Source organism: Lemur catta, chromosome 3 (genome assembly GCF_020740605.2).
Source record: "Lemur catta isolate mLemCat1 chromosome 3, mLemCat1.pri, whole genome shotgun sequence".
NCBI lineage: Eukaryota > Metazoa > Chordata > Mammalia > Primates > Lemuridae > Lemur > Lemur catta.
In genome coordinates this window covers 44107669-44126051 of record NC_059130.1, presented here as the reverse complement: position 1 = coordinate 44126051, position 18383 = coordinate 44107669, and the positions used below count along the sequence as shown (strand labels likewise).

The window sequence follows — 18383 nt, the reverse complement described above, 5'->3', positions numbered from 1 at the left end:
TTTCAGTTCTGGGGAGGCTTCGGGAAGGCTGATGCGCTGAAGGGACAAACAGCTGCGACGAGGTAGGGAGGGGAGAAACGGCCCCGCGGGCCTTTCACCTAAGCACGTCGAGCAGGACGCAGGGTGGAAGCCTCTCTGTGCGATGAAGTCGCGTCCACTCCAGCAGATGGCACGAGCACGTGCGGCGCTCAGCTTGGGCTCTCGGAGGCAGCGGAGTTGGAAATTCCGACGGAAGGCACCCCCATACACGCTCCCGCTCTGCGCTGCCCTCCCGGTGCGCGCCCGCCCCCCACGCGCGCCCGGCTCGCCCTGGCTGGACGCGGACAGATGTTTATTGCTTAGAGCCGGCACCGCCGGCGACACCGAGCGACCAGCGCTGCGCCCTATGCGGCGCTGGCGGGGCTCTGAGCTCCCGGTCGGAGGTTCAAGCGGCCCGGGGGGAGGGGGAGGAGGACGAAGCGATGGAAAGAGGAGGGGGGAGTGGGTGGACTAATGATGAAAAAGTCTCCTGCATCCCGGCTCCTTAATTAAATGCATGGAAAGAACCGAGGCGAGCACATCTGGTTTCAATCTGCAGCCCTTTGATGGCATCAAATGTTCTTTTCCCAGATCAGGGTTGGAAGTTCTGGGCTAACTATGGCCGTTTGGAGCCCAGAAACCATTTGCACACACACGGACCCTTCTTTCTCTCCAGTCGAGCCTCTCGGCTATAAGAGAGAGAGAAAAAAAGAAAGTCTAACAATCAAGAGAATGAGGGAGTACGTACGTGTGTGTGTGTGTGTGTGTGTGTGTGTGTGTGTATGTGTATTTAAAGAACATAAAACAACACAAATAAGCACTTAATATTTTACTTACTCGTCATATAGTAACTCATTTCTAATGAGACTATTAAAGCTGTTACCGGATTCCAACAGGTCATGAAAAAAACTGCTCAGCATTTCTCTGTCCTCTGTCAAGTTAGGGCTCAGCAGACGGACGACAGAACTTTATCCGTAGACTTAGGTGGGGTCCTCCGCTCCCTCTGTCCTTCCCTCACCGCGCCCAGGCTGGATCCAGAAGGCGGCTCCGCGCATAAGCCTCCCCCATCTATCCCTCTAGGATGCTGGTGTCTGCTCGGAATCCGGGCAGCGGGACCCTCTGAGTGTAGCGTTGTCGCCGGGGCAAACGACCTTGGCTGCACCGTAGAGGTTACTAATTGGCAGGGTGGGAGTGAGCGACGATTATGATATACTCAAGTCCCAAATTTTCTATTGCCTTAGCCTGGAGCTTCCTAATAGAGGGGAAAGCCTCGAATTGATTCGGTGCTTTCTAGATCCCCAACCTGCCCTTAATCCGCGGGAGAAGCCTCCCATTATTATCCCTCTTGTTATTTTATTACATTATTTATTGGGCTGTCTCTACAGAGCCAAACGCAGCCTTAATATGCTTTCTCTCTCGTTCGTTCTCTCGCAGAGGCTCCCTCCACTCTCCCCAAAACTGTTCGAACAGCAGGAAACGTTAAAGGGGTGGAAGAGTAAGCAGAAGGAGAAGAAAATTTGATTGTGATAGCTGTGGATTTTTCCAACAAGTTTCCCCGCAGCTGTTATCAAAACATGCAAATGAGATTTTCCAACAGGATCTTAAACAAATCTGGAGGAGTTAATGCCGAAGCAAAATAATCAGCCCGTTTGAAGTGACTGTGGGTTTCAGTTTGTCTTTTCTCCCCTTGATACTATTGCACGGGAATGATAATTAGACCTTTACTTTAAAAATCCAAAGGGGCTCTCTTGCTCTCTTCCCTCCCTCTTTTTCTCCCTCCTCCCTCTCTCCCTCTCTTGCTCCCTCCCTCTCCCTTTCTCTCTAGCTCTGATGTTGGCAAAGGGGGTTTTCTTAATCAGACTGTTTTTTTGGTCCGCGGGAAAGGAGGAAGAAGGAGATTGTGATGGAGAAAGGGGGTCTGTAAAACGTCAGGCACGGCACAAAGGCTTTGCCACGTAATTACAGGCTCCTATTAAGTCGAGATCTGCCCTCCCAGGGGTCTCCAATTTTCTTGTATTCCCTACAAAGCCTCCTCTGCATGCCAGTTTGTGCCTTTTGAAGTGCCAGAGAGCTTCTTGATCCAACTGAGAAGGAAAAAGGAGCTCAGCAAGAAGAGGGGGAGAGAGAGAAGGGAAAGGGGGGAACCCACCACCATCCTCCTTTGGACTCTTGAAGCTCTATTTTTTTAATTTTTAATTTTTTTTACTCCTTACGAAAAGTAAAGTGAGAATCCTGCTCTCTAATACATCTGCAAGACATCACCCTCTCCTCCTGAAACTTTAGTCACTCCTGAGAATCCACAGGAGTGCAGAGAGGGGGGAACACGTTTTCTTGAAGATGTTTTAAAGCTGGAACAAGCCTTCTTCTGTTGGTGCTTGAACTCTTGCCTGGGAATAACTTTTTTAACCTTTCAAAAAAACCCACTTTGATTCTTCCCTCCCACCCCTTCTTCTCTCTTCTTCTGTTTGCCTAACTCCCCCGCCCTGCTGGCCTCCCCTTTCCTCTCTCTCTCTTATTATTATTTTTAGTGTGTGCGTGTGGACGCTTTTGGAGAGTTGGAAGGGATTTTCTTTTTCTCCTGCCTTGAACATAGGCTGACTTTTTAATTTTATTTTTTTGGTGTGGATTATCTCTTTGGACCGCGCCGGACTTGGCCTCAGGAAAGCAACCAAGGCTGTGGAAGGCGGCTGGTGCAGAACGCTTTGCTCTGCAGAAGGGGGTCCCCCGCCCTCCTTTCCACTTTTTTTTTTTTTTGGCCTTCCTCTCCTTCCCTCCCTCTTCCTACCTCCCTTTCTCCCTCTCTCTCTCTCTCTCCCTCTCTCTCTCTCTCTCCACTCCCCCCTCTTTCTTCTCCACTCGGCTTCTCTCCCCCCTCGTGCCCACAGCGTTTGGTGTTGATTCGAGCGGGAAGAGGGGGGTGGGTGGGATCGGAGGGGGAGACCATGACCTCCAGCTACGGGCACGTTCTGGAGCGGCAACCGGCGCTGGGCGGCCGCTTGGACAGTCCCGGCAACCTCGACACCCTGCAGGCGAAAAAGAACTTCTCCGTCAGTCACCTGCTAGACCTGGAGGAAGCCGGGGACATGGTGGCGGCACAGGCGGACGAGAGCGTGGGCGAAGCGGGCCGGAGCCTGCTGGAGTCGCCGGGACTCACCAGCGGCAGTGACACCCCCCAGCAGGACAGTGAGTGCGGGGTGCATGCCCGCGGGTGTGTGCCCAGGACAGAGGGTGGGGACCGGTGCAGGGCGGCGGGAACTCGACCCGGGCCAGGGAAGAAGGTCGGGGGGGGGAGTAGGAGAGGTGGCGGCAGTCGCCGAAGGAAGGGCTGGTCACAGATAGGGGAAAAGAGTAAGAAAGGGAGGGCTCGGACGAACGCAAAGCCGAGAGGCTCCGAAGCCCTGCGGTTGGGAGTAAAAACTGTCCTCCGCAGACTCTAGCTTACCGATACCCGGCTCAGACTCCGTTTCGGTCCCCGGCGAGAGCGAACGCCTGATCCTTCGGCAGGCGGGGCGACCAGGCCCGGCTGGGAAAAGGTCCTGGTAGGGCGCAAACTCGGGGAGCTAGCCCTGTTTGAGAAAGCAGCGGGTTAATGATGCCGAGTCGGGTCCGGAGGGCTTTTCCGGGCTGGGGAGAGGGCAGCGCGCACAGGGAGCAGGACCGGCGCTGCGCCGGCTGCGCACTCCGTGCAGGCACCGAAAGTCCGGCGTGCCCGGGAGGCCGCGAGGGTACGCCCAGCCCGAGCTGCCAGAGCTGCTCTCTGCCCCCTGCTGTCTCCTCCATTGCAAATGGGCTTGAGACCCCAGCAGAATTAAAAGCCCCGTCGATTTGGGCAAATTCAGACTAAGAGAAAGGAATGTCTTCTAGGGGTGAATCCCGAGATTTTGCCCTCGCATGATCCCGCACAAAGTTGCATCCCGGAAGCGCAGGCTTCAATACCGAGGCCGATGTCACATTTGAGGAGCTCTCACTATAGGCCCCTAAACCTCCACAAAAGTCCACCTTGTCTCCCTTCCTCCTCAACGACAGATTTCGCGCCTCACGAAAATTTTGCCTCGAGTTATTAACCGTGCCTTGAAACCTGACTGCAAGTGTATCTCTACGTTCCTCAGTCTGTGACAGACCTGTCACCTGGCTCACACCAGGTGACATGGGGCCGGATACACACAGATATTCCCTCTTCTCCTCGAGGTTGGCAGAGTCTGAACTTAGCTAGAGGTTCTAAAATGAGTCTGATCGCTTTCCATGCCATTATTTGCTGATTACCATTTCTTCTTCAAATTTAGAACCTGTGGAACGGGGGGGGGGGGGACAACAACAGCCTATGATTTTCACAAAACGTTGTCCATATGAGACTCAAAAATTAGACATACAAAGCAAACTGCATTCAGAAACAACTGGAAACAAGGCCTGGGCACAGTGATGGGAGTCCAGCGGGCCCAGCTGGAGCAATCCGAAAGGAAAGCTTCTGTCGTGTTCTGGGCTCTCTGCTTCCTTAATTCAGGCCTAGGCGCCCCTCGGTGTTTTTAGCCCAAATCAGCAAAAGACCGATCCACCCTAGGCACTAGCAGAGGGCCACAGGGGCCGGATGAGGAGGTCTGGCCTAGCCTTTCACTAGAGAAGGGCTGCCAACTCTGAGGAATGAAGAGTCGGTGTCCCCAAGTCCGGGTCAGAGCTAGGCGCAGAGGCAGAGACGTTCTGCTTGGGTTTTGGTGCTTGGGAGATTGTACAGGATTTAAACGTTTGCGTAGGCACTTTTAGCTCTAACAAAATGCACTGCGAGGTACTATGATTATTTTTAAACTATTACTAGGGAAAATGTAAAACATACAAAAAGTAGGGAGAATAGTATTCGGGACCACAGTTTCATCAATTCCTGCACAGTCAGCCGTTTCTTTTTCGCCACGGCTAATTATTAATCGAAACATTTATCACTATTTGGAGAACTAGAGGCTGGACCCACAACAGAAAATAGGGCTGCAAAGTGACTTCTGTGTAGAGCAGGGTGGGGCAGGAGAGAGACCTGACAGTGTTGCTTCACTCCCTGAGGAGGCAGAGGGATGAGAAAAGCAGGGCCAAGCCCGGCGGCCTCAGCCAGCCGCGGACCCAAGCCGGAGGCGGCAGTAAGTGTCGGAAAGTTCAGGGCTGGAGGGATGCAGATGATACCTGTTGTTTGGCTCCGAGTGGACGCCACAAGCAGGGAGCTTGGGTTTCGTCCCGGCCTCGGAGCGCCCCTGAGCAGATTTGGAGGCTGCACCGGACTGGGGAATGGCTCCTGTGAGACCTGGGCCTGGCGCTGCGGGACTGTGTCACGCACGTGGCATCCGCTGGGACACGTGAGGACAGGGTTTCAGGTGGATCCTGTTTCCTGGGAGAGGGGACAAGACCAGGAACCCACCCGCGTGATACTCAAGCCCATCTTAGAGATATAAGGAGTAGAAAGGCCTTGTGGGGCGAGAACCCCCAAAAGGAAACTGAGACTTGGAGGCCAGCCAGGGTGAAGATGCACCGCGGAAAGATGGTCAACGGATAGCTCAGAAGGAGGTCGCAGAATGCAGAACGAGATGACGGGGTGACCAGCACCTGGAGTTGGGAAAGTAGCTCAGAAACACACACACACACACACACACACACACACAGCAGGCCTTGCCTCCCAGAGAGATGAGAGCCGGCCAGGGGGCTTCTTCTTCTAAAAATTCCAGGATGAGAATGGGACGGTGTGATAACGGGGTGAAAGCAAGCGTCCAGGAAGACCCTCATCTTTAGTTCTTGGGCTCTCACCAAGAGTTGCCCAGGAAGCTCTTGTGAGCTCTTTGGAAAGCAGGACTTAAGGGGCAGCGCTGAGCCTCCAGCCTGCGGTGGACAGTGAGGATCAGACTGGGAAGCAGGGGAGAGGAGAGTCTCGGGCAGATGAGGGCTAGAACCGGCTCTGGGCCTGCAAGCGCTTGAAGGGTGGCACCAGGAGTCCAGAGCTTCTTGCAGCGGAATGGAAGTCTGTTCGAGTGGGAAAAGATTATCTCCTTTGGAAAGATGAGAAATGTTGAAAAAGTGCCTTTGACTCTTTTAGCTATATAGAAATAGTCCTTATCCTTCTCCTTTCTAAATTTTTCTTTCAGCCAAAATCAGCAAAACAAATTCTGCTTACACCTTCAATATTAGATTCTTAATTTTGCAGAATTTCGAATTACAACCTGGGCCAAGGGTAGCAAAGAGGAGCTAGGTATTTTCCAAAGTGAAGATTTCTGCTGACCGCCCCCCCTTACCCCATCAGCAATTGTTTCCCCTCTTAGTTGATATTCACTCCACTTTCCTATGTATTGAAAGATTTCTTTCCCCTTTTACTGCTTCTTCCAGCCTAAGAAATTTCTCAAACTTCTGGGTTCAAGCACCTTAAGTGTTTAAAGAAACGTTTCTTTAATACTGTTAGGAATCCTGTGGCTAATGGGGGAGTGTGGAGTGTGAATGGGGGTGGTGATAGAACGGTGCTAGCCTGGGAGAGGAAAGAGGAACAGGTCATAAAAATAGGCAGAACCATTCCTAGGACAGAGCATCCCGCTGTCATTTCTTAATCTGAACTTCTGCAAACTCTTAAAAAAAAAAAAAGCGCCTGCCTTCCACGTTCCCAAACTCTAAATTAGTGAAACCAGATTGTCCTAATAAGACCTTTTGTTGGAAACACATGTAGTCATAAAAAGGTAGACGGAAAGTCAATTAGACACGCGCGCGCACACGCACACACTCTCAAGCCAGTGCTAAGTGTGCACCGGGCGCAGCTGGGCCCCGGGCCCGCGGCGGGATGCAAATGCAGAACAGCGGCGCGGGAAATCGATTTGTCACAAAGGGAGAGGTGTAAACACGGCGCGAAGGAATTGCCCGCCCAAACCACCAGCCACGCTCTCCCCGGCCCAGCTCCACCAACCCCTCTCTTGGCCAGAAAAACCGCCCAGGAGGACGCGAACATTTTTTAGGGCGCTCCCCACTTGGAATGCTCATCACAATAGTATCAATTCCTCTAGAGTCTCAGCGTTTGCAAACAGCTGCGGCGCCAGAAATTTTCTTATGCGGCACCACCCTGGGACCCTGGAGCCGTTGCTGGCACTCTGAATTTGGGCCTCAATTATCTCGATTCAAGAACGAAGCCAATAAAATATATCGTTTTAAGGGTAGCCTGGAATTTTTCTTTTTAGAGGGGGAGGTGAAATCCAGAATTCAGGGAGGTCACTGAGTCCCCTAAGCAGAATGTCAAGGCCAGAGAAGAAGTGGTGAATCCTGTTGTTTATTTTTACAGGCAGGGGCAGGGGCCGGGATGGCCTCCTCCTCTTAAAATTTTGGAGAAATTGACAGTCTAGTGACTCCCATCCACTTTGGGATGAAGGATGATTTCCAGTTCGAAGTGTGGGGAGATAGGCCAGTGAAGTCTGAGGCCCAGGCTGTCAACTCACTGGGGCTCCAGATCCCCAATTCTGGAAGACGGAGAGTCACTTCCCCCACCGTTCATTTTGCGGATGAAACCGTTTCCCAGACTCGGAGCTCCTCTCCCACGCGTTAGACATCGCGCAGTCTCGCGTTTTAGCTGAGCGACTTTACCCGGTGCGCTCAGGTCAGAGCGCCAGGGCGTCAGGCGGGCAGCCTTGGATCACACGGATCCCTATAGTTCCTCCTTCTTCCCAGGGGCGTCATTTTAGATTTTACAACACGGGTGAATAAATCATCCCCAAACCAACAAGATGTCACGTCACCTTTTTCACGCCCCCTGCGAAAAAAGCCCATTCAGAAGCAGTGATGTTTTACTATTCCACCAACCCCGATCCGCTCCGATTCGAGCTTTGAATGCCGCTCCCCGACAAGCAGCCACCTCCAGGACGCTTTTCCTCCAAATGACAGCTGTAGATTTTCAACTACCAGGATCCTTAGACTAATTTGATTTTTTATTTTAATAGGTGTGTTTCTTTTATAATTCCTATCCTATACTCTGTTTACCGGCCGCTCTTCCTCCTTCAGCCTAGCACACCACTCAAGCAGCTCCCTAGCTCCTGGAGAACCCTCGTTGTGGGCGGAAGCACCAGGGGCGCGGGTACACAATCGTTGCAGAAGTCTGTGAGCGCCTGTGCGTGCGCTGAGACCTCTGCGTGTTTCCAGCCCCTGGGAGGGTCCCCTTTCAACCGCTCTGGGAATATGTATTTATTTTTTACTCTTTAGAAGAAATGGAGTCAGCAGAAGCCATACGAACAACGACTTTTGAAATCGGGAGAGTGTGTTTGTAGAGGAGATAAGGCTTGCGTTTTGCTTATTATTTTTTGCAGATAGTGGAAGACTTTTGGGGTGTAAGAGTACCCCCTCAAAGAAAAGTAAAATGTAGGGGCTCAGCATCCTCTATCCAAGACTTTGCAAGTTTAATCAACTGGACTCTGGGAGTATTCTTTGGAACAAGAGTTAGAAATTCATAAGAAATATTTGGATAAGGGGCCAATTCCCTGTGGCCACTTTGTGTCCAAACAATTAGAGAACTACCTGTGAGTGCACAGGTAGTTCTGATTGGGTGCTCTTTGTTGAGTTCTGTGTTTTACTTTGATGCAGCCTGGCCTGAGCACCACTCCCAATGTTTTGGTCTCCAGTAACCACCCCCTTCAACAATATACAGGGGATGCGTATGTCAACAGCATTATTATATATCCACAAAAATTTGTAAAATCAAATAGTTTGGTGAGCAGGCTGACAATACCCCAAAACTAACAATCTCAAACAGTAATAATAATACCAAGAAACTACCACAATCCCCCTTTTCTCCAAATGCTGCTTCTTATTAAATCAATAAATTCGAAGGATACATTGGGAGAAAGCTGAGAAGGAACAGCCATCGATGTTTTGGGGTCAGCAGATTAGTTTTCTAGGCGTGGAAATTCTTGAGTTAAGACGTCTCCACAGGGGTCGGAATATTAGTAGATTCCTGGAATTGTCATTTGTCGAATTTAGTGCGGCAGCTTCAAGGAAGTACTCACAGAGACAAGCATGGGCTATTGATTTTAGGTTTGAGACTTCAAAAATGTACTATGTTTCACTTGCCCTGGAACCACTTTTCTTGATGGAAAAAAATATCTGGGAAGACGATTACAGGGGCAATAACCACTTTAGCGTAGGGGAGGGGAATAAAGGCACAAATGGTGGTTGATTAAGGAAATTTTACTAAAGAAAATAAAGAAAACATGGCAGAAGAAATCAATCACTTGCACAAGCGACTTAGAAGAATTTGAAGACTATCAGAATCCTGCTGGATCCTGCTGTCTCTGCAGTTCTCAAATTTAGGAATAAGGGTCTGAGTTGTGATCAGAATACATTCGTCTGGTGCTGGATGTCCCAGCTCCTTTGCTGCACCGCATAATGAGGAAGCTAATTCCCAACAAATCTGGGGCTTATTTTTACCATTATTGATTCCCTCAGCCTGAGCTCCGAATAAGGAATAAATTTGAAATACGTGTACTAATTTGAATCCTCAAGATCCAAGTTATGGGAGGCGACAAGGACAGGTTCTATTCCTATTTTGTTTGCTCTCATGCAGTTATTTTCAAGTGACATGAAATTTTCTTAACCAGCGAGGAGGAAAGAATATGTCGAAACTCAGCTGCAGGAATGGAGCTCGCACAGGGGTTTGAACAGCAGGCTCTTTTTGGATCTCACCTTTTGGGGGAGTGAGTGGGTAAACTAGGTCGAGAAAGAATTAATTCAATGAAGAATGTTAACCTTCAAAACAGAACCCTTTAATGGTCTGGTCTCTGCCTGAGCAAAGATGCAAACACGCCCATTCTACCTTTGCCTTTTTCCTTGGCGTCGCAGGGAGGCCCTGCAAAGCTTAGCAAGCGTTGGAATGTCGGCGAGCCTAGCCAGGAGCGCTCCTCTTTGCCTCGTCCCGCCGAAAGGGGGCGCATTCCTCTCTGGCCGGGGGTGGGACCTATTCTGCCTTCAAAAATCTTGGGGCTTGAGCAGAAGAAACGGAGAGGTCTGAACACAAATAGCAAAATCTGGGAAATAAGAGCGTGAAGACACTTCAGGGACTATGTGAATATAAGCCACACCTATGCATTTTAATGGAAACATGTAGATGCCATGTAGGCGCACTCCTCCATTGAAATGAGAGTGGTCAGGATTCTAGGGTGAGCAGGAAGGGGCAGGAGGGGAGCGGGACCAGAAGATCCTGGAATTGGTGGGTGCTATGACTGGTGCCTGTGTTCCATGGGGAAGGAGACGGCTTACCCCGTGGAGGTGTGTGGACTTTTCTGCATATGAGCTCAAGGTGTTTCAAGAAACAGAGGCAGGTTTGAGAGATGGGGACCTGGCTGATTAATATCGAGATTAGTAGTGAGATGCTGCAAAATTGCCACAGAAACTCTCATAGTATCCAGAGGCTTAAGATAGAGGAGAAAATCTGGCACCATAGAGTTAGGCCCTGGGATCGTGGTAACCTTCTTTTTCCCAAAGGAAGAACAATAACTGCCCCCAGTCTTGTGTGTGCCTGCAACTTGCCTTCCCAAAGCCATTTCCAATCCCTAAATCTGACTTCTGGTCTCCAGTGATCCTCTCTTTTTGGACAAGAGTTTAAAAAGACTCAGGGGACACATGAGGGTAAATTCTTAACCCTTCTGTAAATTTTGGGATTTTCTACTTCGATTCTTACCATATCCTGACATTGAGGTCAACAAGACAAGGCGATAGTGGGAGCAATAAACTGGCAGAATGAATATTTTGTCTTCTTACCATAGATTATGGTTAGTGCATACCTTCCAAGATCATCTGAACTGGGCCATTCACTAGAAACAGAAGCACAAGGCCAGAACTGTAAGGGAAATTGCTTTCCCACAAATGTTTGTCTGAGAATAAGAACGTTCACCCCATTCACTTAATTTCTCATCATCAGTCATATCGTTCTATTTTCAAGGACCTCACAGTGCTGGAAGGTGGCATAGTTATAAATAAGCATAAAAACAGATGGGTGCTCTCTTAGTATTTAAATATATATGGGGAGGCCAAATCTTTTCAAAGAGGATTCAGATATACAACTTAAAGGCTAAGGGGCCCAACTCACTCAAAATTTGAGCCAGGATGTGCTAAGTTCAATCAGCTTGACTATGGGCAAAGTGTAAGACCTAGTCAGCATTCCAAGTGTACATAGAGAACCACATTTTCTCAAGTTTCCATTGTATTTTCCACACAAATTTAGTGCTAGTCTGTAAAGGGCTTGGTAGATTTGGCTTGGACCCGGAGGGTGGTGAGGGAGTCAGTGACCCAGCCTCATGCCCTTGTCTGTTATCCTTTTTCTTCATTGCACTCCCTCTGCTCCAAGAGTCTGTTGAATATCTGTGTGCTGCAGAAAAAACTGGGATGTAGAGGCCACAGAGAACTCCTAAATACTGTTTTCTAGGCTCCCCAGAAAAAGAGAGGGCTGTTGAGCTCAATTAATATGTAATGTTCAAGATATCTTCATGTATTTTTTTCTTCTCTGCTAATTCAGTTTATAATAGCCCAGTTAGAGATTTCTTGGGGACTGAGGTTTGGGAGACTGGGTATCATTCTGTTTCCTTTTCAGGTAGCTCATAAATACACGAAGTTGAAAGTTCCAATGGAAATAGTCACTGAATCTAAACATTTATGCCTGGGCATTTTCCTGTATTACCATTAATTCAGACTGGGAGGTAACATTAAATAATTATGCACTTTCCTTTCCAGTTCCTTACCACTGCTACTTCCCTAAATACTGGTCTGGATTCCAGCAATTGTATGCTACTGGGACAGCTGCCAAACTGTTGCCTGTGTTCATTTAATACGTATTAATTGATGGAATGAGCTCCCCATCTTTAGTTGAACACTTTTCCAATCTAGCCAGTGAACTAGGCACTTTACCCTCCTTCTCCTGTTTTTGACTCTTTGCCTAGGAGGTATTCTCATATGCGTACAAAATGCAGACATTTTGGACTATCCTTGACTCTCCTTCCTTTACACCTCTGTTTTACCCAGCTCCAAATCCCAGCAAGTTTACCTTCTAAAATCACTTGGATACATCTACTTTTAAAATCTCTATCCTAGTTCACCTGTACTGCTGTATTACCTTCCTAATCTGCTGGGTCTCCCTGCATCCATGCTTGTTCTTAATGTGTTAGGTGATGAAGAGTAGAGATAATAGATCCCTAAAGAATATTTGTTTAATGACTGAATGATAAATGCTAGCGTATTTTTCTACAAATACATTTAAAAAAATTATGGCTTTCCCTTTCTTTAGAATTCACAATCACTTTTCATTCTTTTCTACATCAAGACTGGATTGTTTATCTTGTATTTTTTTAAATCACTCTTGATAGTCTATATTCCCATCCCTGCTCCAGCAACCTGCCTGATCACATGCAACAAGTACAGATTGGAACTATTTCCCTACTGTTCCCTAGTATATTAGTATATATCCCCATGTGCTCTAGTCTCACTTCACATGCTCTGGTCTCATTTCTGCTTCTCGGACTTCTGATCTGAAATGTCCTTGCTCCGTGCCTCTTTTTGCAAATCTCCCCTACTGTCTTCCAAGGTTCTGCTCCCATCACACCTTCTTGCAAGACCTTCTGTGATTGCTTCATTCCAGACCACACAAATCTCTCTTTTCAATGCTTACTTTAGAAATAATCAGTGCCTCTATGAATAGTGCTCAATTATTTTCTAAATATTTATGATTGTTAATTTAGAGAATTTTTTTTAAGATTAGAGACTTTTGGGGGAAGCTTATATTCCACAGTGTATAGCACAGCTGCAGTAAGCAAATAAATTAAATAGGTTTTTTTGGTATAATGTGGTTCTATTGTTTTTACAATCTCTAGCTGCAAGCCTTTTCTTAAATTACAAGAGTACAAAAGTGAAATACATGCTCATTTTAGAAAATGTCTTATTTTACATTAAAAAATTCAAATGGAAACATCAAGTCACCAATATTTTACCACTGTAAGGTAGATATGGTTAATATTTTGGTGTTAAAATATTTTCTTTTAAACTTTTTACACAATTTTGGATCATCTTGTATTAACATACTTGATTATTAATTTTTCTTTAATCAGTGGAGGAATTTTTAATCCCGTTTTCAAAGACCGTGTTTCCCCCAAATGAATAAAATACATAAGCATTTAACTCACTTGCTCTCATCAGAAAAATTAAACCAAGCAAACATGTAACCAATAAACAAAAGTTCTCCAAGGCTTATGAGAGCTGTGGCATTAGTCAATTCTTAGCTTTCTTAAGTTCCACTGGGTACATTTTCAGCAGTAAAGTCCTTCAGAGTAAACCGTTTCTTTTTCTTTTCTGCTTCTTCTAGCTGGGAACCTTCTCTAGACATGAGCACATGTCTCCTTTTGAAATTGGAAAAGCCTGCATAATACCTAAAGGACATTCCTAGACCACAATTAGAGAACTACTGCCCCCCAAATTAGTTTTTACATGGTTTGGTAAGGAAGAGCTCACAAAATTAGTGGGAGAAAAATATTGTGGAGGACTGAAAACTTTCTATTACTGTTGATCCCTGGACCTGGAATTTCCTTTTATTAAATGTCTTAAGGCTCATACATGCTTTTGTAAAAAAAAAAAAAAAAAAAAAAATGAGGAAAATTGCATTTGATTTCTTTATACCTTATGGAGCTAGAGGTAAAATAGTGACATATTCCAGGACACGATAGTGTGTTTTGACAGAGGAAGAAGCACTTATAAAAAAATCAAAGATAATGCATTTATCCATGAATGTCTACAGCACCCCAGTTTTTATTTAAAGTGATAATTGCAGGGAAAATATAAATTATTATTATGAAGTCCATTTAAAAGTCATTCCCAGGCAAGCCGACGTTAAAACATTTGCCTGACTAATACTAATATCTTATTTAGGGAAAGTATTAACAAGTGATATAAAATCATACAGAACAAAAATTTAAGATTATGCATTAGATATATCTTCATTATCTGTCTCCTCATGAGAAAGGGGGAGCAGAGAGAGTAAACACCATTTTTGTGAACTAAAAATCACACTTCCCTAATAAAAGTTTCTGCAGTTCCCCACATTGCCTGTTTCTAAGGGAGGAAAGAAAGAGAACACCCAGAGAGCTCTTTGCTTATAACCAGATGTGCTGTTCAGCAGCTCTAATCCTCAAGATCGGGGGAAGACCACAAGATGAATCCTCCACACATTTAAGAAATAAAATGTAATTTAGTTCATTAATCACAGAACTGAATTCTGCAGTTTTGCTAGACATATTTCAAAGACTGATCCCTTCTGACAAGAGAAATAGAAAATAATATTATTGCACATTGGACTGTTACAGTCTGTTCTTAGCTTCCCTTAGGGAAGAAATTTTTCTGGGTGTGATCATTTTGACTCAGGATATATGGACTGCTATTAAAATTTATATCTTCTCTCTCTCTCTTTTTTCTTTACCTCAACATTCTCCTTTCTCAGGGTGGTGAAAATATCTGTTTTCTGTACTGTTTTGGAATTTTTGGTTTGGAGATTCATGGCTACCTTGAAAGCCAGGAAGGCCTTGAAGTACAATCATTTCAACTGAATTAATATACTCAAACTACTGGTTTATTTAACACTTTTCCTTGATTATTTGTATGACTTGATGACTTACTTTGTCATAAAGAATTAATAACATTAATAATAGGAAAGACAAAGTGAGATAAAATATAAAACTACTTGAGAAACTTAAGAACATATGCAAATGCTAGCACATTCTACAAAGCCAATTTTAAGAAGTAGGTAGGGCTAGCATAATTATTTTCATTTTACAGATAAGAAAGCTATGGCTTGGAGGATTTTAGTGGGCTACAATGAAGTAACTTGAATCTTGCTTGTCTGATCCCATTTTAATTTTTTTCATCATATTCCACCAACTTTGCTATCAACCAAATTCTTTTAGATGCATTATTGTCTTGTGCAACGATACTGAGCTAGAAATGAGGCATTTAGCATGCCACTTCATAACTCATCCCTGTGAGGCCCAGATCTTTTTAAATTCTTCTGGCTCATAGTTGTCATTATAAACTAGCATGTTACTGCTGTGCCTATCTTCTTCATGGAAATGTGGCAGGCCAAAAAGAGATTGTGTTTGTGAAAATATTTGTGAACTAAAGGGCTAAATGTATATGCATTATCATACCATAAAAGAGCAAATGGAGAATTTTCCAAATTAAATTGTCAAGTAATGATCAAAAACTAAGAATGTGTCTCATTAGATTTACAGCAAGTCCTCAAAAAGTGAAAAAATCTTAAATTTAGATTTAGGGATATTAGGAGTTTTCCTATGTTTTACTTTGGATTCCAAAAATTCTGTGTTAAATTATGTTTCTACCATTTACTTGTCTATTGATTTCAGACAAATCTCTGGCTCTCAATTTCCTCATTTGTGGAACTGACACATTAATATCTATGCCACAAGTTTGTTGTTTGGAATAATGAGATAATGTGAAGTGCCCAGGACCTTTCCTGTTGAAGACACCCAAATAAATGCTTGCCCTTTTTCTGTACTCCACTTCCACAGCATCTCCGACAATCATCGCTTATGCCAGGCGTGGATATATATTCAGTGTGGTTTCCCAACCAATGTCAGAGGCTATTTAATTCCACTGAAATTAGAATATTCCTATACTCTAAAAGTCACACTCTTACAGCAACACACTTATTGAGGGACTAAGTAGACATCTGTTTTTTCATCTAGTAGAAACTGATGCGGCATAACTTCTACTGACGCTTATAAGGCCACACTATCAGTGCCTGGCAGAGTTAGGAGTTTGGCTCAGAGGTTCCTGATTATGGTCCTCCCCTTCAGGCTCCCCTTCTTCTCTTCAGCATGAAACAGTAACACAGATCTTTAACATTTTCTGATGGCACCAACCTTTCGTATTCCCACTTGCTTCATCCATCACTGCAGACTTTATAGGGACTGAAGAAGACAAATCCCTTTCTTCGATTTAGCTTCTGAATTTTATGGAAACTATAGGACATATGCTTAGGATACAAGGTATTAAGACTTCTTATCCCAGACCTGACATAGCCAGTAAATTTCCAGGAGACTAACCAAGTTAAATTCTCTCAGTAGTATAATGCCTCTAACATAGCACTACCTTACTACTCCACTGAGATTTCTGTGAGGTTTACTTAATTTTTTGTACATGAATAATACTCACCATGTTAACTGTAATTATACATAAAGTTGCCATTCTTTTGCCAACTTAGATTTCCTAACCAGTTGAGTAAGATAAACATTCTGTCCTCAGTTTAATATGTGACCTGTTTTCATACATATCACTTTGAAATCTGATAAGCCTGGAAGACATACAGACTACATTTCTATATTATGAAGCGTCCAGGACTCTTTGTTTTTTTGCCAAGCAATTAACAATTAAATCTCCCTGGCATTCTTGAGTAATAGATCAGCGTGGCTAACAGTTGTGGTACATGTGGGAAAAGCCAGTCACCATGGGTGAGGCACTTTGACAACAATTTATTGCAAGGCTAGTATGCTCGTGGCCTAGGGAAGCAGCTTACTATGTGTGCCTTATGCAAAGAGAGAGAGAGACCAGTCACCCCTTAAATGTGCTAAGGGGTTGTTAGGCAAAGATTAGAAGCACAGCTCTGTTGGGACTAGGCGTACTGACATACGGAAAAGTGTTTGTGTGTGTTTGCTGAAAATGCTGTCTCTGCTTTACCGTATCATGTGCCATTTCTAATTGGGGGTGTAGATAACTCTGGGTCACTGTTGTCCTTTGGAGAGCATGGAGTCCTTTGTCATCTAGGAAGACTTTCCTTTGGCCCTTTCTTTCTTCTCTTACTCTCTCTCCTATAAGGCAGTCTAGTGATTTAGAGAAAAAGGATAAAGAGAAACAACCAGACATCTGTTTCTTTCTCTAACCTTCTTACACTCTAGTCCTGTATGTCTTCAGTGTGATGCCTGGTTCGCTTGCATCAGAATGAACCAAAGTGTCTTAAAATGTAGATTCCTGGGCCCCACCCATACCCAGTGAATCAGAATCTCCAAAACATATGCATTTCAAATATCCCAGATGATTTTTATATACCGCAAAGTTTGAAAATGCTGATCTAGACCACTTTCTCCCATAGTAATTGGTATTGAATAATGTTTTCCTTGTGACAGCAATTGCATCTTGTGTGTTTCATTGTTACTTTGCTCTCCCTAACTGTCAGTCTTACCCCTTTAACCGGGTGCATACAGTTTTGAAGACGAGGACAGAGAGGTAGACATGTTAAACCTCAGAGCACTTATCATGGTGCTTTTCATATTATAGGTGCTTAACAATCAATTACTGAATAAATGAATCTATGAACAAACAAGTGAGAAATAAAGAGCACACACACAGCACTTATTAGGCACCTGGCATTGTTCTAAACACTTCACATAAAACCATGAAAAATAGTTTGAGGCAACTATTGGGGCATGTAAAAGTGTTAAGTAAGAATAATTTAATTTTTTTAAATTTTAATTTGTATTATATATTGACAAATTGTAGTTGTAAATATTAAGATTAATTTTAGGTGATTGTTATCTCAGCGCTTATTCTAGAAGAAAAAGCATGTGTCAAAGAAGTGGCAATCTATCACACAGATAGCAATATTTGCAATTTAATTTTAGTCTTAAGTATAAGTATGTTTTCAGATGAAAGCATGCCATATTTAGGAAGTTAAACTATAATATTTCGTATCTTTTTTCTTCCAAAGTCCTTCCTTACTTTCAGATGCACATTTTTTCTAATATTTTATCATTTTGTTTACTTATCTTTTATATGGTTTGATAAAGCCAAGTCTAATTTAAACTTTTTAAAGATGTTGACTTGTGAGAAGTTTGAATTTGAAATTTCAACATAACTTTTCTAAATGCACCCTTTTTAAAGACAATGGCATTTATTCCATTAGTGGAGTTCTGGGCCTGGCACATACTAAAGTTGTATCTCAAATATCCCCTTTTAAGGTATGTTCCAGGACTCTTGTTATAAATGGATTTTCTATTAAAAACCAGGCTTTGTTTTTCTAATGGAGTACAAATAATCATAGATTGCTGTCCAAAGGGTGTGTTTGCTATCTGTCTTAAATGATAGACCATGAACTAATCAAAAGGAACAACATTTGGAAAAGCTGGATGAGTATGATTTTGGAAGGTTGGAAGAAAGAGAACAGGAAAGGAGGGCTGGAGTAGAGATGTGAAGGGGCAAAACCTGGAGGTGAAAGGCTTTCCTGGAGCCACGTCTGTAGCAGAGGCCACTACAGGGTTACAGGCCTCTAAGCCCACCTGGGATCCTTTGGTGACATGAACTCTGCTCTAGTGGTTTATGACATCACTGGA

General features: G+C 44.6%; 1 protein-coding gene across 2 annotated transcripts in view; it reads left to right on the top strand.

The window, feature by feature from the left end:
- Positions 1-2960: 2960 nt before the first annotated feature.
- PRRX1 (paired related homeobox 1) overlaps positions 2961-18383 on the top strand; it is a 74016-nt gene continuing 58593 nt past the window's right edge. For both annotated transcript variants that reach the window (XM_045547392.1, XM_045547393.1), the window contains exon 1: positions 2961-3201. In XM_045547392.1, coding sequence (XP_045403348.1) covers positions 2961-3201 — 241 coding nt within the window. The remainder of the gene's footprint in view (positions 3202-18383) is intronic.